The sequence below is a fragment of the Mus pahari genome, chromosome 13 (assembly GCF_900095145.1).
Source record: "Mus pahari chromosome 13, PAHARI_EIJ_v1.1, whole genome shotgun sequence".
Taxonomy (NCBI): Eukaryota; Metazoa; Chordata; class Mammalia; order Rodentia; family Muridae; genus Mus; species Mus pahari.
Window position 1 is genome coordinate 24,589,527 of NC_034602.1, and position 20,625 is coordinate 24,610,151.

The window sequence follows — 20,625 nt, forward strand, 5'->3', positions numbered from 1 at the left end:
GATGGTTATGAGCCACCATGTGGTTGCTGGGATTTGAACTCCGGACCTTTGGAAGAGCAGTCGGGTGCTCTTACCCACTGAGCCATCTCACCAGCCCCCTATACTCATTTTCTTATGAGCTTAGGCCCTCAAAGGAACACCTAGCACACGTGGTCCTGACTCTGAACTTGTAATTCTAGACCTGTTCCTATCTCTGTTCTGCCTGCTGGAAAAGAGAGCACAGGAGATCAGGCTCCCTGGCTAACTTAGCCAGCTGATCGATGACCTCAGTAGTCTTCCCTGGCTTATGTCCCCAGGGGCTTCTTGTTCTAAGTGAGCCAATAAAATCCTATTCATCTGAGGGTCTCTCTAGGCGAGAAGACGTTCCTAGAGGTGTTTCAACTGACCAAGACTACAAGGGGTTCAGGGTGGTGGCAGGGGCTGGAGGAGACACTACTGGGTGCCACGCGGGCCTGACAAGATGCAGCTTTTCTGTCAGGAGCAGAGCTGAGCAGAGCACTGACCTGTCAGCAGGAATTTCCTGCAGGGCCGCTTGTTCTGTTCATCCAGCAAGATGGCAGCTGCGTCTGGAAGAGAAGGCTGGGTTCAGAGGGCTCCACCTGGGAGGTAGAGCCTCGGGGTGTGACAACAGTGGCACACAGCCCTAAGGATAGAGCTCTCTATCCAGGGAGGAGTGTAAGCTGGGGTTGGCCACAGTGATGGAGATGGACAGAGGGGTTCAAAGCGAGGTGACCTCCACTCCCTACTCCCCTTCGGGACCAGCTCAGACCATGAGGCAGCTTGAGGCTGGAGGCTCTGGGCTGCAGGTTGTCTGCACAATGGGTTCAGATGAGGAGGTTTATTTGAAAAAAATCTAGCACCACAGGACCTCTGTGTACTTCCTGCAAGCTGGTGAGCAGTCACAGAACATATACATGTCCTATTCCATGGCAGGCTACATGTAAAACAGTGACCTATCACTTAGTGATGTCAAGACTGTTCTCGTTGGTGACAGCTACACAACAATGTGTCCTTGTTATTAAGTGACACATAGTATTTCAACATGGAAAACTTTTCTCAAAGTCCTGATGCACAGGATGGCATCCCACTGGGGCCTAGGGATGGCTCAAAGAGGGACACTGTGACCTCCACTCTTCATTTCTCCTGGCATCAGTGGTGGAGACTCAAAGCCACACACCAGCACGGGCTGTACAGGACTTCTCAGCAGTCATTCTGGATGCTAACTTAACTCTGGCTTCTAATTTCTCCTCTCTTTATTCTCATTGTACAGTTATGGTTTTAAATTTGTGTGCTTCTCAGCAGGAAAGGTACCAATCAGTCAAAACTCTGTGAGTAGGCCAGGCATGGTGGTGCACACCTACAGCCCTTGATACTTGGAAGGGTGACAAAGGACTGTTTGAGAATAGGAGTTCAAGGTCAGCTTAGGCCGTATAGCCAGGTTCTTTTCTTTTCTTTTCTTTTTTCTTTTCTCCCCTCCCTCCCTCCCTCCCTCCTTCCCTCCCTCCCTTCCTTCCTTCCTTCCTTCCCTTTCTTTTTTTGGTTTTTCAAGACATGGTTTCTCTGTGTAGCCCTAAACTTCTCAAACTCAGAGATTTCCCCTGTCTCTGCCTCCTGAGTGCTGGGATTAAAGGTGTGCACCCAGCAAGTTCCTGTTTCAAAACAAACAAACAAACAAACAAACAAACAAATCTGAATAAAGTAGGAAGGCCTGACTTCAGAGGGCCTTCTATCCACCCTGGACAAGAAGAAAGGTAGGCTGGACACTTGGCCACACCTTTCCGAAGGCCATGGGCTCTTCAAAGTCCAGGAGACCTGAGCTCAAACCCCAAGTGCACATGGCCACAGGCAGCTGCCATCTTTCCAGCCCTGATTTCCATGTTAAGGGAGCAAAGCCCCCAGCTGCCAGGGCTGCCACAGAAGCTGTGGGGCAATGGATGGGGAGCCCTCGAGAGGCCAGTGGGCAGTCCTGCTGGTCCCTCAGAACCACAGGGCTTGGGCAGCCTTGGTACCCTCCTTCCCAGCACTCCAAAGTAGACACAGTTGTCTCCTCCTGACAAGACTGCTGTGTGGTGCGGTGCTAACAGCTCCATCCTGCAGAGGTAGGGGCTGAGCCTGAGGCAGGGATGAGCTGCACAGGACATGTGGTCAGGGAGCAGCAGCAGCTCCTTGGCACTGTGGGGTGAGTTTAGAGCCCTGCTCTTTCAATGTGACAGCTCTCAGGTGGCCAGGTGAGTAACAGTGGATATCAGAGCAGGAAGTCTTTGGGGATGGGAGTTGCTATCAGGGAATCCATGCAGTGTGAGGCCACCAGGCTAGAGAATCAGACATCTATCACTGGGATAACAGACACTAATGGCCTACCTTCCAGGGGCTTTCTGGGCCTAGTACCACTGAGGCTGGTTGGAGGACTGAGCCTGGATCCCAGACAAGGGACCCAGAGTGGATGGCTGAGTGTAGGAAAATCCCACGCTACCTAGGCTCTGGCTGGTGTCTCACTTCAGAAGCATGTGGCAGCTAGGAAAATGCATGGGCAATCAATCTATTCCTTCAGGTTGTCTGTAGTCCAGATGGCCTTGAACTGATCTCCCGAGTCAGGCCGGCATCGTCAGGAGTGCTCGGATGTACAACATGTGCACATTTTCCAGTTCTGTTTTAATTTCCCCAAGAGGGAGAGTCACTGTAATGGCTAGCAGTTCCCCAGTGCCTCTGAAGGACTCCAAAGCGAGAGCCTGCAGCAGCCCAGGCCTACAGAGAAGCCTTGCTCCTCCACTCGGCAGGCCATGCTCTTTGTGAGCTGGAGGGTCAGTCCTTCCGGCCTCACCTTTCCAAACGCCCAGGGGCCCCTGGGGCCCTATGCTTGATTGCTCTTTTAGCCCTTTGTCTCTGAAGCATTGCTTAGCCGTCCTTCCTGGGCCCCAGGCACTGGGCCAGGCTGTGGAATTAAGTGCAGATCAAGTGAGACCCTGTCCATCCTTCCCGTCCACAGCTGCACTACTTACTGTCCATGGTGTCATGGCAGTAAGTGTTGAACCTGTCACCAGATGACCGGGGCTCTTTCTGAGGATTCGCCATCTGACTTGAGTTCTGAGTTCTGGGAGGACAGCGGGATGGGCAAGTCCACGGAGAGGAGATGCAGGGCAGGAAGGAAATGACAGCAGACCGCAGAAGCCAGAGCAAGCCAAGGACTTAGCCTAAAGCACCTTGTGTAAAAGAGTGCAGGGCCCTTGAGATGGCTCAGCAGATAAAGGGGCTTGGCTTGCTGCCTGGTCTAAAGGCTTGAGGGCCATACCTAGAACCCACACAGCAGAATAAAACTGACTTTCACAAGTTGTCCACACACACACACTCACAAACACACAAGTAAATGTTAAGTAAGAAAGAGAGCCCTGCTTTATCAGTCTCTGAACCTTCAAAGGCTGGCTGTGAGCTCAGTCCTGCTAGGTACTCACTGAGCAAGGGCTGAATGACTGAGCTCATGAGACCAAGGGCCTGAGGTCAATGCTTCTGTGGACAGAGAGACATCATCCCTACTTAATATGCTGTTCCGTGCTCATCACCATGGTGCGGCTGCGTCCCTTCCCCTGTTGTTATGTCTGTTTTACATACAATGAAGTTGGGCTCACATGGTCAGTGACTGACAGGCAGCTGGTCTTCAGAGCCTGTGCCTGTCCTGACCATGGCCCACGGCACACCAGTTGCTGAAGGGCTCATGGATTTGTCTGAAGGGACGGAGCAGTGCTGAGTGAAGCCTCAGCTCTAGGTGACACACCCAGTGCCTGCCTCTCAGGGTCTGCAGAGCTGCTGTGATCAGGCAAGGGGATGCTACTCAAGGGAAGGCTCCTGAGGAAGTGGAAAGACCTCATGTGCCTGCTCAGCCACCAACAGCCAGAGACCCCGGGTGGACATCATCTGTAAGTGGGGGCTCCTGGCCACCAGCCTTCCTCACAGAGCTGCTCAAAGGACAGCGCGGCTGTCGATGTGAGGAGTCCTGAGGAGGGGGCTCATGGTGTCTGCCCTGTCACCTTTCTGTAAGGAATATGAAGCCCTCTGCTGCTCAGCCCTGAACCCAGGACATGGGCCTAGGAACCAATGCCAAGACAACCTTGGCCCAGGTGATACCAGATCAGTCTTTACCGGATCTGGGACATAGGAGGCCTTGCCTGACGCCAGGTTGCTGAGGAGCCCCACTGTTCCAGAATTCCTACCCGACCTCCACTCTCAGCCTCTGACCCCACGACAATGCTGTCCCGTCTTTGAGCCTTGCTTTCCTTACCTAAAATAGGCAAGCATCTTGAGAGATTTAAAGATGCCATAGCCGGTCTTCATAGTGAGCTCCAGGATAGCCAGGCAACAGAGTGAAACTCTAACTCTGTCTTTAAAACAACCAACCAACCATGGCTGGTCCCAACCCCTCACCCTGAAACCTGCATCAGGAGCCGCTCTCAGAGGCTCAGTGTTGTTTTGACTGAGATGAGGTCTTGGAGTATACCAGGCTGGCTTCAAACTCCTGGATGTGTCAGGCAGGCTTAGTGACTCTTGCCTACGATACTACACCTAAGAGGCTGAGGCAGGAGAATCACTGCAGGTCAAGGCCAGCCTGGGCTACATAGTGAGTGCCAGGTTCCAGGTCACCTTGTGCTGGAGTGATCCTGTTTAAAAGGACAAGACAAAACCCTGCTGGCCTCAAGTGATCTTCTTGCCTTAGTTAACCGTCCAAAGCCCCTAAGCCTCACCAGCATGTTTCCTTAAAGGTTCCGAGACAATCTAGACGCAGTCAGGGCCGAGAGCCACTGTCTTACAGAGTCACTCAGAAGAAATGGCTTCCCCTTTCCTGCCTTCTTGGCTGCTAAGACTCAGTTTGTAGCTTGCCAGTGCCGAGTCCTGCCCTACACCAGCTCTGAACCTCGAGTGCACAGGCACTACCCACCTCATTCCAGGACCTCCTGGTCCACGCAGCCACAGTGCCAATCTCCTGTGCCTTTCAGCTGGCTCAGGACAGCTCCCACCTATGGCTGCCCGGAGTGGCAGTTTCCCACCTCAGCTCATTATAAGTCACTCCAGGGTGGAGAAGCCTTTCCTTGAGGCAGAAGAACTGCTCGGCCTCTGTACCCATCACTGAACAGCCACTTCCCACGCCCTACTGTAGCCAGCAGCATTCTCCATAAGGCCGCCCTGAAGATGCAGCCAGTGCCTACCATCAGCTTCAGCTCCCCCATGCTTCTCTTACAGACCGCACCCTCTCCCCCTGCTCCCAGAAGTTGTCAGAAGTCTCCCCATATTTCAGCCAGTGGCTAAAGATGAACTCCTCAAAGAGGGCTCTTCTGACTCGCAGTATCTTTTAGGCAGTCCATGGTAGGCAGAACGCAGAATCCCTGGCCACGTGACTAGGGAAGGACCTGCCACCCTGGCCAACCCCTCTCTCTATTCCCCTCTAACGTCCCGGCGTGCAGCGCTGGGAATCAGACAGAAGGGCTTCTGCATGCCAGGCAGACAATCCACCCGAGTTACATCCTCAGCCTCTGGCTTGGTTGGTTGGTTGTTTTGAGACAGGGTTTCTCTGTGTAGCCCTGGCTGTCCTGGAACTCACTCTGTAGACCAGGCTGGCCTCCAACTCAGAAATCCACCCGCTGAGTGCTGGGATTAAAGGCGCCACCACCGCCCAGCTTTGTTTTGTTTTGTTTTGTTTTTAAACACAGGGTCTCACTATGTAACCCTGGCTAGCTTGGGGCTCACTATGTAAACCAGGCTAGCCTCAACTTGAACTCTTCTACCTCCTAAGTGCTTAAAATAAAAGATGTGCATCACCACACACACACTCACACATAATTAAAAAAAGATAGAGCTGAAGAGAAGATTCAGTGGTTAAGAGCACTTGTTGCTCTTGCAGAGGACCTGGGTTCAGTTTACAGCACCTATAAGGTGGTTCCCCACCATCCATAAGACCAGCTGCAGAGCATCTGACACCTTCTGACTACCACAGGCACCAAGCACACATGGAAGCAAACACTTATGTACATAAAATTAAAATAAACGTAAGAAAACCAGCCCATCCCAGACTGTGTCTGACGGAAGGGAAGGTCGGGGTGCAGGCCCCGGGAGCACACACCTCGGAACATGTCGTACCACACCTTCTTGGCCTTGAGGTGCTGCAGTCCATTCAGGTGCTTCTTTCGGTTGTGGAGGTTGTCCTGGAAGGAGCGGTCACAGTAGTCACAGAAGTACCGCTTCCCCATGGCCACATCCAGTATACGCTGGGGCCCCTGCAAAGTCACAAAGCACATGATCAGACCATTGACGAAAGCTTCATGCACCAACGCTCTGGGCACAGGGCCCTGGACTGAGCACAGCATGCCAGGCCTGCTTCCTGTAGAGTCTGCAGGGAGTAAGGAGCCTCCTGGCATAGGGACCTTGCACTTCTGCTGCAGTCCCCAACACTGACCAGCCCAGCTAAACGGCAGAGTATGAGGCCCAGGTCTGGAGGTTTATTCCTTTGAGTTTCTAGGTAATTCTCATGGTGGGCATGCTGGAGGACCATCGCCGTAAGCCCTCTGGCTACCCTCCCGTGTCCCTGTCACACCAGGACTTCCTGTGTTCTCTCCTGTTTAGGCCTTCTCCCTGTTCCTCTCACATGCCAGACACTTGGCTGCCTTCTTGTGTTTGTACTTGCTGCCCTTGGGCCTGGATGCTGTCCCTCAGATATGGTCCCCCGCGGACACTCAGTCCTTTGATCTTTGCTCACATGCTACCTTCTTAGTAATCTGCCATGACTACTGCATCTGAGCACACGGGAGCCTCTTCGGTTCTCGCCACTCCCTGTTTTATTTTCCCTCGCAGCACTTCTCTCCTTTAGAGCAATAAATCACTTGTTATGTTACTGTCTTTCTTCTCCAACAAGAATATAAATCCACAAAGGCAAGTAGAGTTGGCTGTTTCTGAGGAGCCCCAGCACCTGAACGGTACTTGGAATAGAGTAGACAATCAAGCCTTTGCAGAATAAATTAATGAGTTACCACGTTCTCTTTGGGACAACAGGGATTCAGAGGGAGGAAGCGGTTTGCCTAACATCACACAGCTGGTAAGCAGAAAGCACATTCAGGTCCCCTAAAAATTCTGTTTCCAAGTGCCCTCCCTCCCACAGCCAGCTCATTGCTCAGGGAAGCCGGCAGCGAGTGAGTCCCACAGCAGGTGCTGACAGCTTCCTGAGACTACTGCCTCTTGGGGGCGGAGGCTCCCAGCCAGCATCAGATGGAAATGTCTTCTGGCCCTCAGCGACAGTTCCCTCAGCCACCATTCCCATGCCAGGAGTCTGGAGCCCAAGGTGGGTAGTGAGTCTCTGCCTCTAACAGTCAAGCCTTGGGTCTCGCAGCATGCCGCGAGCCACCCGGAGGGACCGGCAAAGACGGAGCAAGGCTAGAGCAATCTCAGGTGATGGAGCAGGGTCCTGAGGCCCCCAGGAAGATGGAAATGACTTCCCTGAGGTTACAAGGTAGCTGCCTGGAGTAGTAGCCAAAGCCCCAGACTGCCAAGTACCTGGCAAACAAGGCTGACTCTGGGAGCCCATCCACAGAGCAAACAGATGGGGGACACACCTCAGGAGGGAGGGACTGGGGGCAGAAGGAGAGACAAACAGTTGCCCTGGATGGCTCGGGCAGCCAAGCAGGCTGATGGAGAAAGTCGCTCCTGCAGCAGACAGGGATGGCAGCCATTAAGTCAGGGGCTGTAATGGGATCAGGAACAGCTAGTCATTCCAAATGAAAACGTATAAAACCTCTCTTCTCCCATTACTCCCGAGAAACTGCATCCCAGACACGAGGATTTGATCTATTAAATTTGGCAGCTCTAATACACCCCGTCTTGCCAATAAACTTATAGGAATTGGATTGAAATTGTAAGAGATGAACGCTTAACGGCCGAGTGCTTAACCAAGCCATTCACGAAGCTTGAAGCTCCAAGGAGCTGCTGGCTTCGGAGAGTAATGGGAAAAGGAGGGGCGGGGGAAGGTATCCCTCTGGGAGACTGACATGAAGTGGAGCAGTGGCTTTGTAACAGACTGAGCTGGACAAAACCACAGGGCACTGAGAAACCAGCTGTGTGACCTTGTGCGAGTCACTGTCCCTTCTCGACCCGTATATTTTACCGTGTGAATATGAGGCAGTGGATGAGAACAGTCAGCTTTGTTTCAGGGGCAGTACAGAGAAACATGTGAATGCACGTCTGCATGTTATGGCTAGGCTGCATGTGCTCAGAGCACATGCCTAGTGCGCATGTGGCGATGGGTTCAATCGCTAGCACCATAAATAAAAGGACTATGAACTGAAACTAACACTCATGCTCGGCCTGAAGCACGTGCTCAGGGGGTGTCACCGGAGCTGTGGTCCTGAGCTAAGAGCTTCACATGCACCCTTCACACGCATGCACCCCTGGCAAGGCCTGTAAGGGACGCCGTGGGACTCAGGACAAGGCCACTGGGGCCCCAAAGGGCTAGTCACTCAGTCAAGGTCACAGCAGGAGAAGGCAGCTAAGCTGGGTCTGCACTAACCACTGAAGTCTCCATGCTGACTCACCCCCATACCACGCTGGCCCCTCTGAAACCCAAATCATACGCATTAAAACCTACTTATGAACGAGACACTGAGGATTAAAGATGTACCACGATGTGCCCTGGTCACAGAACATGTTCAGAGTAGAGGAGCCTCTCTTTATACCATTGCAAACACTAGCCCAGGAGGAAATCTAGGCCACATGCCTCTCTGCCTGCCTGTTCAGCCACATTAGAAACCAAATAAGCCCCAGTGGGGCTGGGCTCTGTTTATGTGACCCCCCTCCCCCACACGCATACATGGTAGCAGACCTCCTTCATGAACCTCAGCTGAGAGCCAGAGCTGACCATTTGTACTCTCCTCTGGCTACCCCAGAGAAGTGTACAGCTGTGTCAGGTGAAGCTGGGGCTGTCACTTGCCCTCTTAGGGCCCCATTGTGCAGTGGCAGGAGGGTGGTCGAACCAGGTGATCTCTAAAGGGCCTCTGTAGTCTAAAATCTGTTGGCGAGATAAGAAGGTACCCACAGTAGTGCCACTTACTCAACTGTCACTGTTAGGATGGCACTGAACCCCAGACCCTGCCGTCCTAGTTTCTAGGAAGGGTATTTGGGGCAAGGGATAAGAGCTGGCTCCAGAGCGCACGTCTAAGTTTAAATCCAGGGCTTCTGCTTTCTAGCTCTGGTCTGAACAGACATTTGACTTCTGACTCTGCTTCCTGTGCGAGCAGGGATGTTAGGAGTGGCCCATGGGTAGCTGTGAGCATCAAAGCATTCATGTTTGCACCAAACACAGCACCAAATCCATATAAGCCCTCATAAAACCCTGCCTGTCGATACTGTCATTATTACAGGCCTGCTGAAACTGGATATCAGTGTTCAAGTGACCCCTTGAATTAGCCAGTTTACATTCCAGATAAGGCAAGTGAGTCTAAGAGAGAACCAGGGAGCTGCTAAAGTCCACAGCACACAGGCAAAGGTTGGACTGTTCCTTCAGCCCAACAGGCCAGACTGCCACACTATACTTGCCCACAGCCTTCACTGCCCAGTGGGAACAGTAGATGCCAGTGCTTTTTCACTACTTTCTCAGTCTTGTCCCCACAGCCGGGTGCTCAAAGCCATGCATTGGCAGGAGCTGGCCTTTAGCAAGGTGACTTCTCCAGACAAGAAGTTCTAGGCTCCTGATCCAACTGCCTCCCACTAAGGGCTTGGGCACATGAGGGGCAGCCTGCAGAACCTCTTAGCCAGGTTCAGCATCTTGCCACACTGTAAACAGAAACACTCATGCCACAGCCAGGCGTCCTTGGACAGAGCACACCCTGCACCATGAGCTCCTTGACCCTGAGCTATCTGAAGGGGGACAGCTGGAGTGTCTATGACGGGGACAGACAGCAGCATGGGGTGCTGACTAAGCCGGCCTTCTCCACAATGATTCATCCTCCTCTTCAGCAGTGTGAGCTAGGCCCTGTCCAGAACACAGGATGATCCAGCCCCATTCCCCACCAGGAGCACAGGTGCTACCACCAACCCACTCCCAGGGACCACGTCCATGGCCACCACACTATCTGCTGGCTCCCCAGAATTTGACCAGATAACAGGGCTGGCTATTCATGGCTAAAGAACAATGCTTAAGGTAGTGAGACATCCTCTGGGACCATACAGCAGATTCTAATGCTAATGACCTCTGCAAAGTTATTTCATGTACTGAGTGTGTCCTTAGCTATAAAACCAGGGACCCACAGCTAAGCAGCTGAAGGCTTTCGGCATCCACAAGCGATGGGTTCCAGGACCCTCATGGATATCACCTCAATCGGCTCATCCATTATATAAAATGCCACAGAATTTACATCTAACCCACATACAGCCTCTTGTATATTTTAAATCCTTTCGAGAGTATTTATAATACCCAGTAAATGTAAATGTTATGGATACAGTCATTTCATTGTATTGTTTAGGGAATGTCAAAAGATATACATATTCAGTACTTTGTGTTTTGAGACATGCTTTATTTGTGTAATCCTGGTTGTCCTGGACTCACTTTGTAGACGAGGTTAGCCTCAAACTCAGAGATCTACCTGCCTCTGCCTCCTAAGTGCCAGGACTAAAGATGTGCGCCTGTGCCACCACACAAGGCTACTTTTTGAAAACTGCAGTCAAATTCAATGCTAGAGGAGGCTGATGTCTCATTTTGCATGCAGGGTTATTCCCTTGTGGACCGCGTTCCCCCACAGAACACAGGCTCAAGGGCAAAGACCTCTGTCTGACCCACCATTGCTCCTAATGGCCCAGATCACAATGTCTGCATAGTGAGTGGCTTGCAGAGCCAGCTCCCCCCCACCCTTGCTTAGTGCCATTACCTTCCCTTTTGGAAAAGCCACGCGGGTAGGACTCTCACTGTCCCCAGCCCCTGCCACAGGAGACCTGACTCCTGCAGATCTCTGACCTGTTCTGTTGTGCACTGCCCATAGCACCTAAGTCTGTCCTGGCTGTGTCACTGTGCCTGGTTTCAGTCCTCCAGGCTCTACCCATATAGGTACAGGAGGAGGAACACACACAGAGGGGTGGGTGAAGGGAAGCAGCTTTAGATTTGATTCAGGAATGCTGGCATCTCACTTTCATTCTGTAAAACCCTTTTTGTTCGTTTATTTTTATGTGTCTGAGTGCTTCGTCTGCGTATATGTACTACATCACACATATGCAGGACCCACAGAGGCCAGAAGGTGTTGGATTCCCTGGAACTGGAGTTACAGATGGCTTTGAGCCACCATGTGCTAGGAACTGAAGCTGGGTCCTCTGGAAGAGCAGTTAGTGCTCTGAATGGCTCAGCCATCTTTTCAGTATCCAAAGTGTTTGGAAGATTGAACACAGGGCCCCATGCATATCAGACAGGTGCCCTACAACTGAGCTATTTATTTCCAGCTCTGGATTCCATTTTTTAATAAAAGATTTATTTATTATATGAAATTACACTGTAGCTGACTTCAGACACTCCAGAAGAGGGCATCAGATCTTGTTACGGATGGTTGTGAGCCACCATATGGTTGCTGGGATTTGAACTCGGGACCTTTGGAAGAGCAGTCGGTGCTCTTACCTGCTGAGCCATCTCACCAGCCCCCTGGATTCCATTCTTGTTTGACCTTTAAGGAGGTCCTTTAGTGAGGGTTTGTTCTGCACATGAGGAACAGCTCCTCAGTACTTTTGACCTGCTCACAGCTGGCAGTTAACAATAATGGCAATAATTATTGCTTGTGATATTAACAATGTCTCAGAAGGCTCTGAACCAGTAATATTGGGAGCCTCTTGCTTCATTTTGGGGCCCCCTCCATGCTGTGCTGAAGGCTTCAAGACCAAAGTACCCCAGAGCAGGACTCTAAGGCTCATTCCCCCTCTCCCACTGCCCCTCAGAGGCTATAGTGGGGCAGACACTTGCACTTCATCAGTATGGTCCCTCCCACTGTGTGCATCTTGAGGGTGGAGGTGGCTTTGGCACGGGGTTAAAACAAGCCAACAGTTTGGCCTTGGTCAGCGGCTGGAAAGAAGTCTGTTTGCCTCCAGCTCACCTGCTATTCTTTTATTATGACACCCCATTGTAAAGCACAGCTCCATCACATGGCCATGCATAGTAGCCCAGCAGTGTCCCAGGGCCATGTCTGCTGTCAGGAATTGGTGGGATCAGAGCAAGTTTGTGGGGATGCTCCAAAGTTGTCTGCTCAGGACCCTACTCCAAAGTGCCAAGGAATGTGGGTGGGCCTGTATATAGGAGTACTTTCCCCCCCTCCCCCTGCAGTCTGTGACTACACACATCAATTTCTCACCCAGTCCTCAGTCCTGTGCTTGCCTGTGGGATAAAGTGTATCATCTCATTCCCAGCAAGCTAAGGCTGCTGGGAGCTGACCAGTTCAGTGGCCAGGGCCAGGGCCAAGCAGGATCTAAGCAGGCACTGCCTCCACGTCCTCAGGGAACAGTCTAGGGTGGTAGATGACAGAGTGAAGCAGAGAGAGCAAGGGTCTACAGAGTCAGGCTACTCTGACTGACCCTGAAGGTTTGCCTTTCCTAAACACAAATTATTCCTAACTTAAGGTGGCTTATTTTTACAGTGGTTAGAAAGTGACACACCTTCCATAGACGTTGTACTTAAAATACCAAATGTTGACCTGCTCCAAGCTAGGAACACACAGTAGGGCATCAAAAGGAAACACCGACTGAGAAGTACTTGCACCCTTCAGTGAAGCCTGAAGCCCACTTGCGCTGCCCCTGGGCTGTGCATTCATCCAGGAAATGGGTCGATGACACTATTTCCAGGATGCTTATGAGGACTAGTCACATGCTGGGAGCTTGGCACATCAGTGGTACCCAGTGCCCACTTGTGGAAGGAGCAGCCAGATTCTACACCCCAGCGATTCTTCCTTCTGGCTTTTCCAACTTTTCTATGTGACCAAGAAGTGACAGGCCACTTCCGACAAGTTATAACTCCACCTCTCTCTTGGCTCTCTAACAGTCACCTGGTCTGAGGGTAGTTACGTAGCACACAGTGAGCAGTGTTGACAGCGAAGCCCACGCGGTCAGGGGCTGAGGTCCCACCTGTCCACGCCTAAGTGCCTTCTGACAGCCCATCCTCCAGCCCAAGCTGACCTCACGTGACTACACCCTGGCTGACCCTCCAGCTGGAACCATCTAGTTAAGCTGCTCTCTCCTGACTCTCGCAGCAGCACGGCATCGTAAAAGTGTGCTGTAGTTATGCCTGGTAGCATATGCTGGAGGCAAAGGCAGGTGGCTCTATGGGAGTCTGAAACAGCCTCTTCTGCACCAGGAGTTCCAACCAGCTAGACTAGAATAAGACCTTGCCTCAAAAACATATCGACAGCCACATGTGGTGGCGCACATACCTTTAATCCCAGCTTGGTCTACAAAGCGAGTTCCAGGACAGCCAAGGCTACACAGAGAAACCCTGTCCAAAAAAACCAATATATATATATATTGACTTAAGTCACCAAGTATTTTTTTGTTTTTGTTTTTGTTTTTTTTTGGCTTTTTCAAGACAGGGTTTCTCTGTGTAGCCCTGGCTGTCCTGGAACTCACTCTGTAGACCAGGCTGGCCTCGAACCCAGAAATCCACCTGCCTCTGCCTCCCAAGTGCTGGGATTAAAGGCGTGCGCCACCATGCCCGGCTAGTCACCAAGTTTTTTATGGGGTATTTTATTATGCAGCAAAGATACCTAATACTGTAGAGTAAATGAACTTTAAAAACCATTTAACGGCTGGGTATTATGGTGCTCTCCTTTAATCCCAGGAGTGGAGAGGCAGAGCAGGAGGATCTCTATGACTTCAAGGCTAGTGAGTCCCAGGACAGTCAGGATTATGTAGAGCAACCCTGTCTCAAACAAAAACAAAAACAAATCAAATACTAAAAACCAACCAAACAAGTGAAAACCAAACCAAACCAAAGGAGCATTTAACAATCTGTGCCGGGTGTGGTGGCGCACGCCTTTAATCCCAGCACTTGGGAGGTAGAAGCAGGTGGATTACTGAGTTTGAGGCTGGCTTGGTCTACAGAGTGAGCTCCAGGACAGCCAGGGCTACACAGAGAAACCCTGTCTCGAAAAAACAAAACAATCTATGATCACCACAGGTACAAAGACTTCCTGACTTAAAACACCGAGTCCTGGCATCGGAAGCCCCTCCCACTCGCACACGCACAGCCCCAAGGGGCCGTATTTCATCATTTATTATCCACTTATTTTTTTCAAGCCACACATGTGATGAACATTTCCTCCCCCACCAGGCAGGGGTTCATACCTTACCACAGTCTCTGCTCTCAGTCCCTGGACCTACCAGATATGTGCCGTGTGTTCAATATGTGGCTGACATATTGAACACTGTACAAAGAAACAAGTTCTGTGCCCCAGGATCCCATTGGGCACCTGTAGCCAACGGAATTCCTCCAAGACACCGAAGACCACAAAATCATAGGGCCCAGGTTGAACAACCTAATCTGAAACCCAAAATGCTCAAGATTGAAAACTTACATGATGGTCAGAAAGTCAAACCCATGGTTTCAGATTGAAAGTCTGAAATCTTAAGCACTTTTGGTTGCAGGAGGATATATGTTTGTTGTGAGACAGGCTCTCACTATGAAGCCCTGGGTGGCCTGGAACACTCAGAGATCTGCTAACCTCTGCTGGAATAAAGGTGTGGATGACACCTGGCTTCTCCAGCACTCTGGGACTGCAGTGAAACTGACCCTGATACTGAAATCTAACTGTGCCACACCAAGAATAGCTGGTGGGACCCACTGCTAGCTATGTGCCAAGCAAGCTGCTCAGAGTTCCACGTAGGGTGGGTGGGAGATCAAGGCACAAAGTCTGATGTGACAGACTTACCCTCATTTTGGTCCCCAAACGATCCATAGAGAGACCACTGTTGGGAGTATTGTGACCAGGGTGTGAGCCACACTTCAGTGGCTGGTACTAGTCAGTAAACTACTTGACAGTGTCTGAGGTAAGAGGATCACTTGATCCCAGCAGTTTAAGGCCAATCTGAGCAACAGCAGGACCATCTCACAAAAAACACAACAAATGTTAGGTGTGGTGGGTGATTCATACCTGCAATGCCAGCATAGTAGGTGGAGACAAGAGGATCAGAGTTCAAAGCTGGCCTTGGGTACATAATGAATTTAAGGACAGCCTGGGACACACAAGGCCTTGTCTCAGAAAATACAAATAAAGTTCAAGCAAATTCTTGGACAAATGTTCACTCAATTGTTAAATAGAAAATGGTTTGTCAACTTCACCCATACAACAAGATAGCATTTCTCAAGGCAAAAGATGTTCCTCTCTCCAGGTTGGAGGGATGGCTCAGCAGTTAAGAGCACTGGCTGCTCTTCCAGAGGACCTGGGTTCAATTCTCACCACCCACATGGCAGCTTATAACTGTCTACAACTCTAGTTCCAGGATATCTGACACCCTCACACAGACATACATGCAGCCAAAACACCAATGTACATAAAATTATCTTAAAAAAACAAAACAAAACAAAATAAAAAGACTCCACTACACGAATACAGAGATTAGAACTGACATAGAATACTGACCATGGCTACCCCTGGCTCAGGAAATACATGTTTTATTTTTCACTTTGCATTTTGCTATTCTTTCTACATTTACTATAGGTTGTTTGAAAGCCCTTAAAACTAAAAATAGTTCCTTCAAAAAGCGGGGACTGTACAGACTGGTCATGCCCTTCATCCCAGCACACTGAGGGAGAGGCAAACCTTTGTGAGCTGGAGACTAGACTGGTCTACACTGCAAGTTCTAGGCCAGTCATGACTTCATAGTGTGAACCTGAGCCTAAAAAAGGAAGAGTCTGGAGAGATGGCTCAAAGGTTTAGAGCACTCAGTGCTCTTGCAGAGGGCCAGGGTTCTGTTCCCAGCACCCACATGGTCTCTCACAACAATCCTTATCTCCAGTTCCAAGGGATCCAATGTCCTCTTCTGACCTCCACCAGCACCAAACACATACATGCAGGCAAAACACACACAAACACACACACACACACATCTATTTTTAATATTTTTAAGTAGAAACTGAGATGTGGCTTAGTAGTTGTACTGTTTTTTTGTGTCAACTTGACACAGCTGGGGTTATCACAGAGAAAGGAGCTTCAGTTGGGGAAATGCCTCCATGAGATCCAGCTGTAAGGCATTTTCTCAATTAGTGATCAAGGGGGAAGGGCCCCTTGTGGGTGGGACCATCCCTGGGCTGGTAGTCTTGGGTTCTATAAGAGAGCAGGCTGGGCAAGCCAGGGGAAGCAAGCCAGTAAGGAACATCCCTCCATGGCCTCTGCATCAGCTCCTGTTTCCTGACCTGCCTGAATTCCAGTCCTGACTTCCTTTGGTGATAACAGCAGTGTGGAAGTGTAAGCTGAATAAACCCTTTCCTCCCCAACTTACTTCTTGTTCATGATGTTTTGTGCAGGAAAAGAAACCCTGACTAAGACAGTAGTAGAGTAAGCCCTGGCACACGCAAGGCTCTGGGTTCAGACCTGTCAGTCAGGGACACTCTTGTCCCACTTAGAAGGCTGCCATAGATGGTTCGGAGGACTTTGCTTATCTGGATAAATCAGCTTGGGTGGATGCTGAAAGGGACTGAAGAAACATTTCCATCAGCTCCATAGGTGAGTGTCAAGGCAAAGCCTGATATAACCAGACCTGGCCTAGCAACCCAAGTGAAGTCGAGCTGCACCTGGCTCTGAGCTCCAGGGACCACGAGCTCAGGCAGTTTTTCATCAGATGGTCACAGGTCTCAGGAGGCCAGAGATTCCAAATAGGAGAGATGAAAACAGTCTGAAGGAGGTTCCAGACCGAGTCTGTCCCGCCTCCGTCCTGCCATCGCTGGTGTCAAGTCAGATCTTACTTCCTCACTGGTACACAAGGCCCCTTTGCTCAGCCACCCTGCCCTGACCAAGCCTTCTAAAAGATGTCTACAGCTCCTACATGAGACCCTTGTTGAAGATGAAGTCTTGAGCTGGTGAGATGGCCCACTGGGTAAAGGTGATTTCACAGAAGCCTGATGACCTGAGTTCAATTGTCAGAATCCCCAGAGAGGTAGAGAGAAGACACCGCAAAGCTGACCTCTGGCCTCCATAGACATACCTTGGCATCTGTTCATATGTATAGCGCACACACACACCACAAACATCACACTCACAAACACTATACTCACACACCAGTTGGCTAGGACAGTGGCTCTGGGTTCAACACCTACTCTTCCTGTTCAAAACTGTGTCCTGTGTCCAGATCTCAGAAATTCTGACTTAGCAGATCTGAAAATGACCTAGAGATCTGCATTTTAACCATGAGTCCAAATTCCCTGTAAGAACAGAACCCCGAGGAATAAAACTTCACCCTATATCCTTAAGACAGCCTTGCTGGGAACATTCCAATCATCAATATTTCAGCTCACAGAAGGGGGCAGCAGCTCTAAGTAGATGCGTAGCACAATTTATAGAGTTGGAGACAGGGTTTCTCTGTATAGCCCTGGTTGTCCTGGAACTCACTCTGTATACCAGGCTGGCCTCGAACTCAGAAATCTGCCTGCCCCTGCCCCCTGAGTGCTGAGATTAAAGGCGTGTGCCACCACGCCCAGCTTGGAGAAATTTTTCTTACTGAACAAATTCTTTTCATATCCCAAGAGCTTAAAAATTAAGTGGTAGGAGAGTAAGCCAGAGTCTCTGTGCTTATCCTGACCCTAGGAATAACCTGTGTGACCCGTGAACCACAACGTTCAGGAAGCTGAGGTAGGAGGGACTCAGCCTGGACTAAAGAGCCAGAGCATGTCTCAAAACACAACACGGCACAAACCCGGGTAACTGGGTATTTAAAAGCATTCTTAACATTAAAAATAATTGATAGCCTAAATATCTGACAGATGATCTCTGGAATTCTGACTTAAGATTGAAGGCTAGCTGGACAGTGGTAGAGCACAGCTTGGAAAACAAAACAAAAATCTAAGGTTATACTCTAGTTAGGTGACTCCTAAGATGTGTGTTAGTAACTGATATTACATTTATGGCTTTAGGGGGAGAGATTAACAACTCTGGCTATGTGTTAGAGTAACCCAAGGTGCTAAAAATTGTTACTTTAGGGTTTACCCCCTCTTCCCCTATATTCTTATATTACCTGAGGGACAGAGACGGGTGAGGGCATGCTGAGCTAAGGCAGGGTCTTACCGGTAGCTCAAACTGGTCTCAACCTCTATGCAGCTGAGGATGACCTTGAACTTCTGATCTTCCTGCCTCCACTTTCCTAATGCTGAGATTATTGGTTAAGTGCATAGAACTCACTTCCAGTTTATACCATGCTGGAGATCAAAGCCAAGGCCTTATTTGTGTTAAGTAAGCACTCCACCAACTGAGCTAACCCCCAGTTCCAGAGCCTTTAATTTGCTGTCAGTATTCTAAACTTTTAAAAAAATTTGAAGCCGGGCGTGGTGGCACATGCCTTTAATCCCAGCACTTGGAAGGCAGAGGCAGGTGGATTTCTGAGTTTGAGTCCAGCCTGGTCTACAGAGAAACCCTGTCTTGAAAACCAAACCAAAACAAAATAAAACATTTGAAAAAATGAAGGGGGGAGGGAGGAGGAGGAGAGAGAAAGAGAAGATAAAGTTGTGTAGGTAGGGAGGTGGGGGAGGAGCTGGCAGGAGCTGGGAGAGAGTTAAAAATGATCAAAATATACTATACGGTTCAAGGCCAGCCTGCTCAACATTGTGAGTCCAAGCCAGCCAGGGCTGTTACACAGAGAAACCCTGTCTCAGAAAACAAACAACAACAATATATTATGTGGAAAACAAAGTTTCAATTAAAAAAATAGTACGCTGAGTATGGTGGTACTTGTTTTTAAACCCAGCACTTGGGGCAGAGGGGCAGAGGCAGAGGCAGGTGGATCACTGTGAGGTCAAGCCTGGTCTACACAGTGGGTTCCAAGACAGCCAGAGCTACATACAGTTCCTCAAAACAAGGGAAAGTACTGCATGGTTCCACCTCGCCCGTCAGAACAGCTGTCACTAAGAAAACAGCAAATGCCGGGCAAGATGCCTCAGGAAACAAACCTGCTCTACACACAGCTGCAGGGGTGTTTATTAGCCCAGCCTCGGGAGAAGCCAGCACAATGGATCCTCATAAAGCTAACATACAGCTAGCACACACGCTCAGCCATACTGCTCTTGGGTAATATCTGAAGGACGCGATCAACACATGACAGACACGTAAACACACAGACTGCCCCACTAGTCACAACAGCCTTGCTATGTATGGGGTTAGCCTAGGTGCCCATCCACAGACAAGTGGATTAAGAAAATGGGACACAGACACAATGGAATTGTACCTAACCATAAAGAACAAATCATGTCATTTACGGGAGATGGATGCAACTGAGAGCATCATCTTAAGGGAAGTGAGTCAGACTCAGAAAGACAATTATCATATTCTATCTGCAAGGCCTAGATTTTATACATATACACAAAAATTATATATGCTCATAAAGTGTGAAAGCAAAAGCAAGATTATATGTGTGTTTGGAAAGAATAGGAAAGGGAAGGGGTCAAAGTATACAAGAAGCTTGTATGAAAATGTGTTTATGAATTCCATCCCTATGCACAATCAATTTTAAAAACTATTGAATTGTTTGCAAGAAATTCAAATTCAGTATAAGCTTAATTAATTAGATTTGCTGGTAACTAGGAATCCTTGGGGAAATTGAGCTTGTTAGGTTATACATCCCAAGTACTCAAGAAGAAAATCAAACATATGAAAATTATAAATGGAGTTAAATGTTTGAGGGATTGTAATTAAATGGTAAGTGGAGCTGAGTGTCTAAAGGAATTTAGTTTTGTTCAACTTGAGTTCAAAAATTAATCAGAAAAAAGTTAAGGTCGTTTTTCTTATTTCCCTAAAATTTGATGTAGGACATTGAAGATTTTTTTTCCCCCAACTGAGACACAGTCTCCTTCCACAGCCTAGGGGTAGCCTAGAGGTGGCCTCAAACTTTCATTATTTCTGCTTTACCCTCCCAGAGTGCTGGGATTACAACTAAGCTCCACTATGCCTGGCTCAACAATTCCGTTAAAAAACAAAATTTCATTTTCGCCGAGGCAGGGTTTCTTTGTGTAGCTCTGGCTGTTCTGGAACTGGCTCTGTAGATCAGGCTGGACCAGAATCAGAGATTCACCTGCTTCTGCTAGGATCAAAGGTGTGTGCCGCCACCACCACCTGGCTTAAAAAAAAAAAAAATTAAGACTGGGTCTCACTATGTAGTCCTGGCTGGTCTACAACGTGCTATGTAGCTCAGGCTAGACTCAACCTCACAGAGGTATGCCTCATCTACCTCTCAGTTACTGGGATCAAAAGTGTGTGCCACCATGTTCATAAAAAATGAAAAAAAAAAGTGTTTTATTTTATGTTTAAAAAATTTTGCCGGGTGGTGGTGGCACACGTCTTAAATCCCAGCACTTGGGAGGCAGAGGCAGGTGGATTTCTGAGTTCGAGGCCAGCCTGGTCTACAGAGTGAGTTCCAGGACAGCCAGGGATACACAGA

The 20,625-nt window shown here is 49.5% G+C and overlaps 1 protein-coding gene across 1 annotated transcript in view; it reads right to left on the bottom strand.

The window, feature by feature from the left end:
* Zmat5 (zinc finger matrin-type 5) overlaps positions 1 to 20,625 on the bottom strand; it is a 33,392-nt gene that overhangs the window by 8,834 nt on the left and 3,933 nt on the right. Inside the window, exons 2-3 of the mRNA XM_029545206.1 lie at positions 6,107 to 6,260; positions 504 to 566 (exon numbers count right to left, since the gene is read on the bottom strand). Coding sequence (XP_029401066.1) covers positions 504 to 566; positions 6,107 to 6,233 — 190 coding nt within the window. The 5' untranslated portion in view covers positions 6,234 to 6,260. The remainder of the gene's footprint in view (positions 1 to 503; positions 567 to 6,106; positions 6,261 to 20,625) is intronic.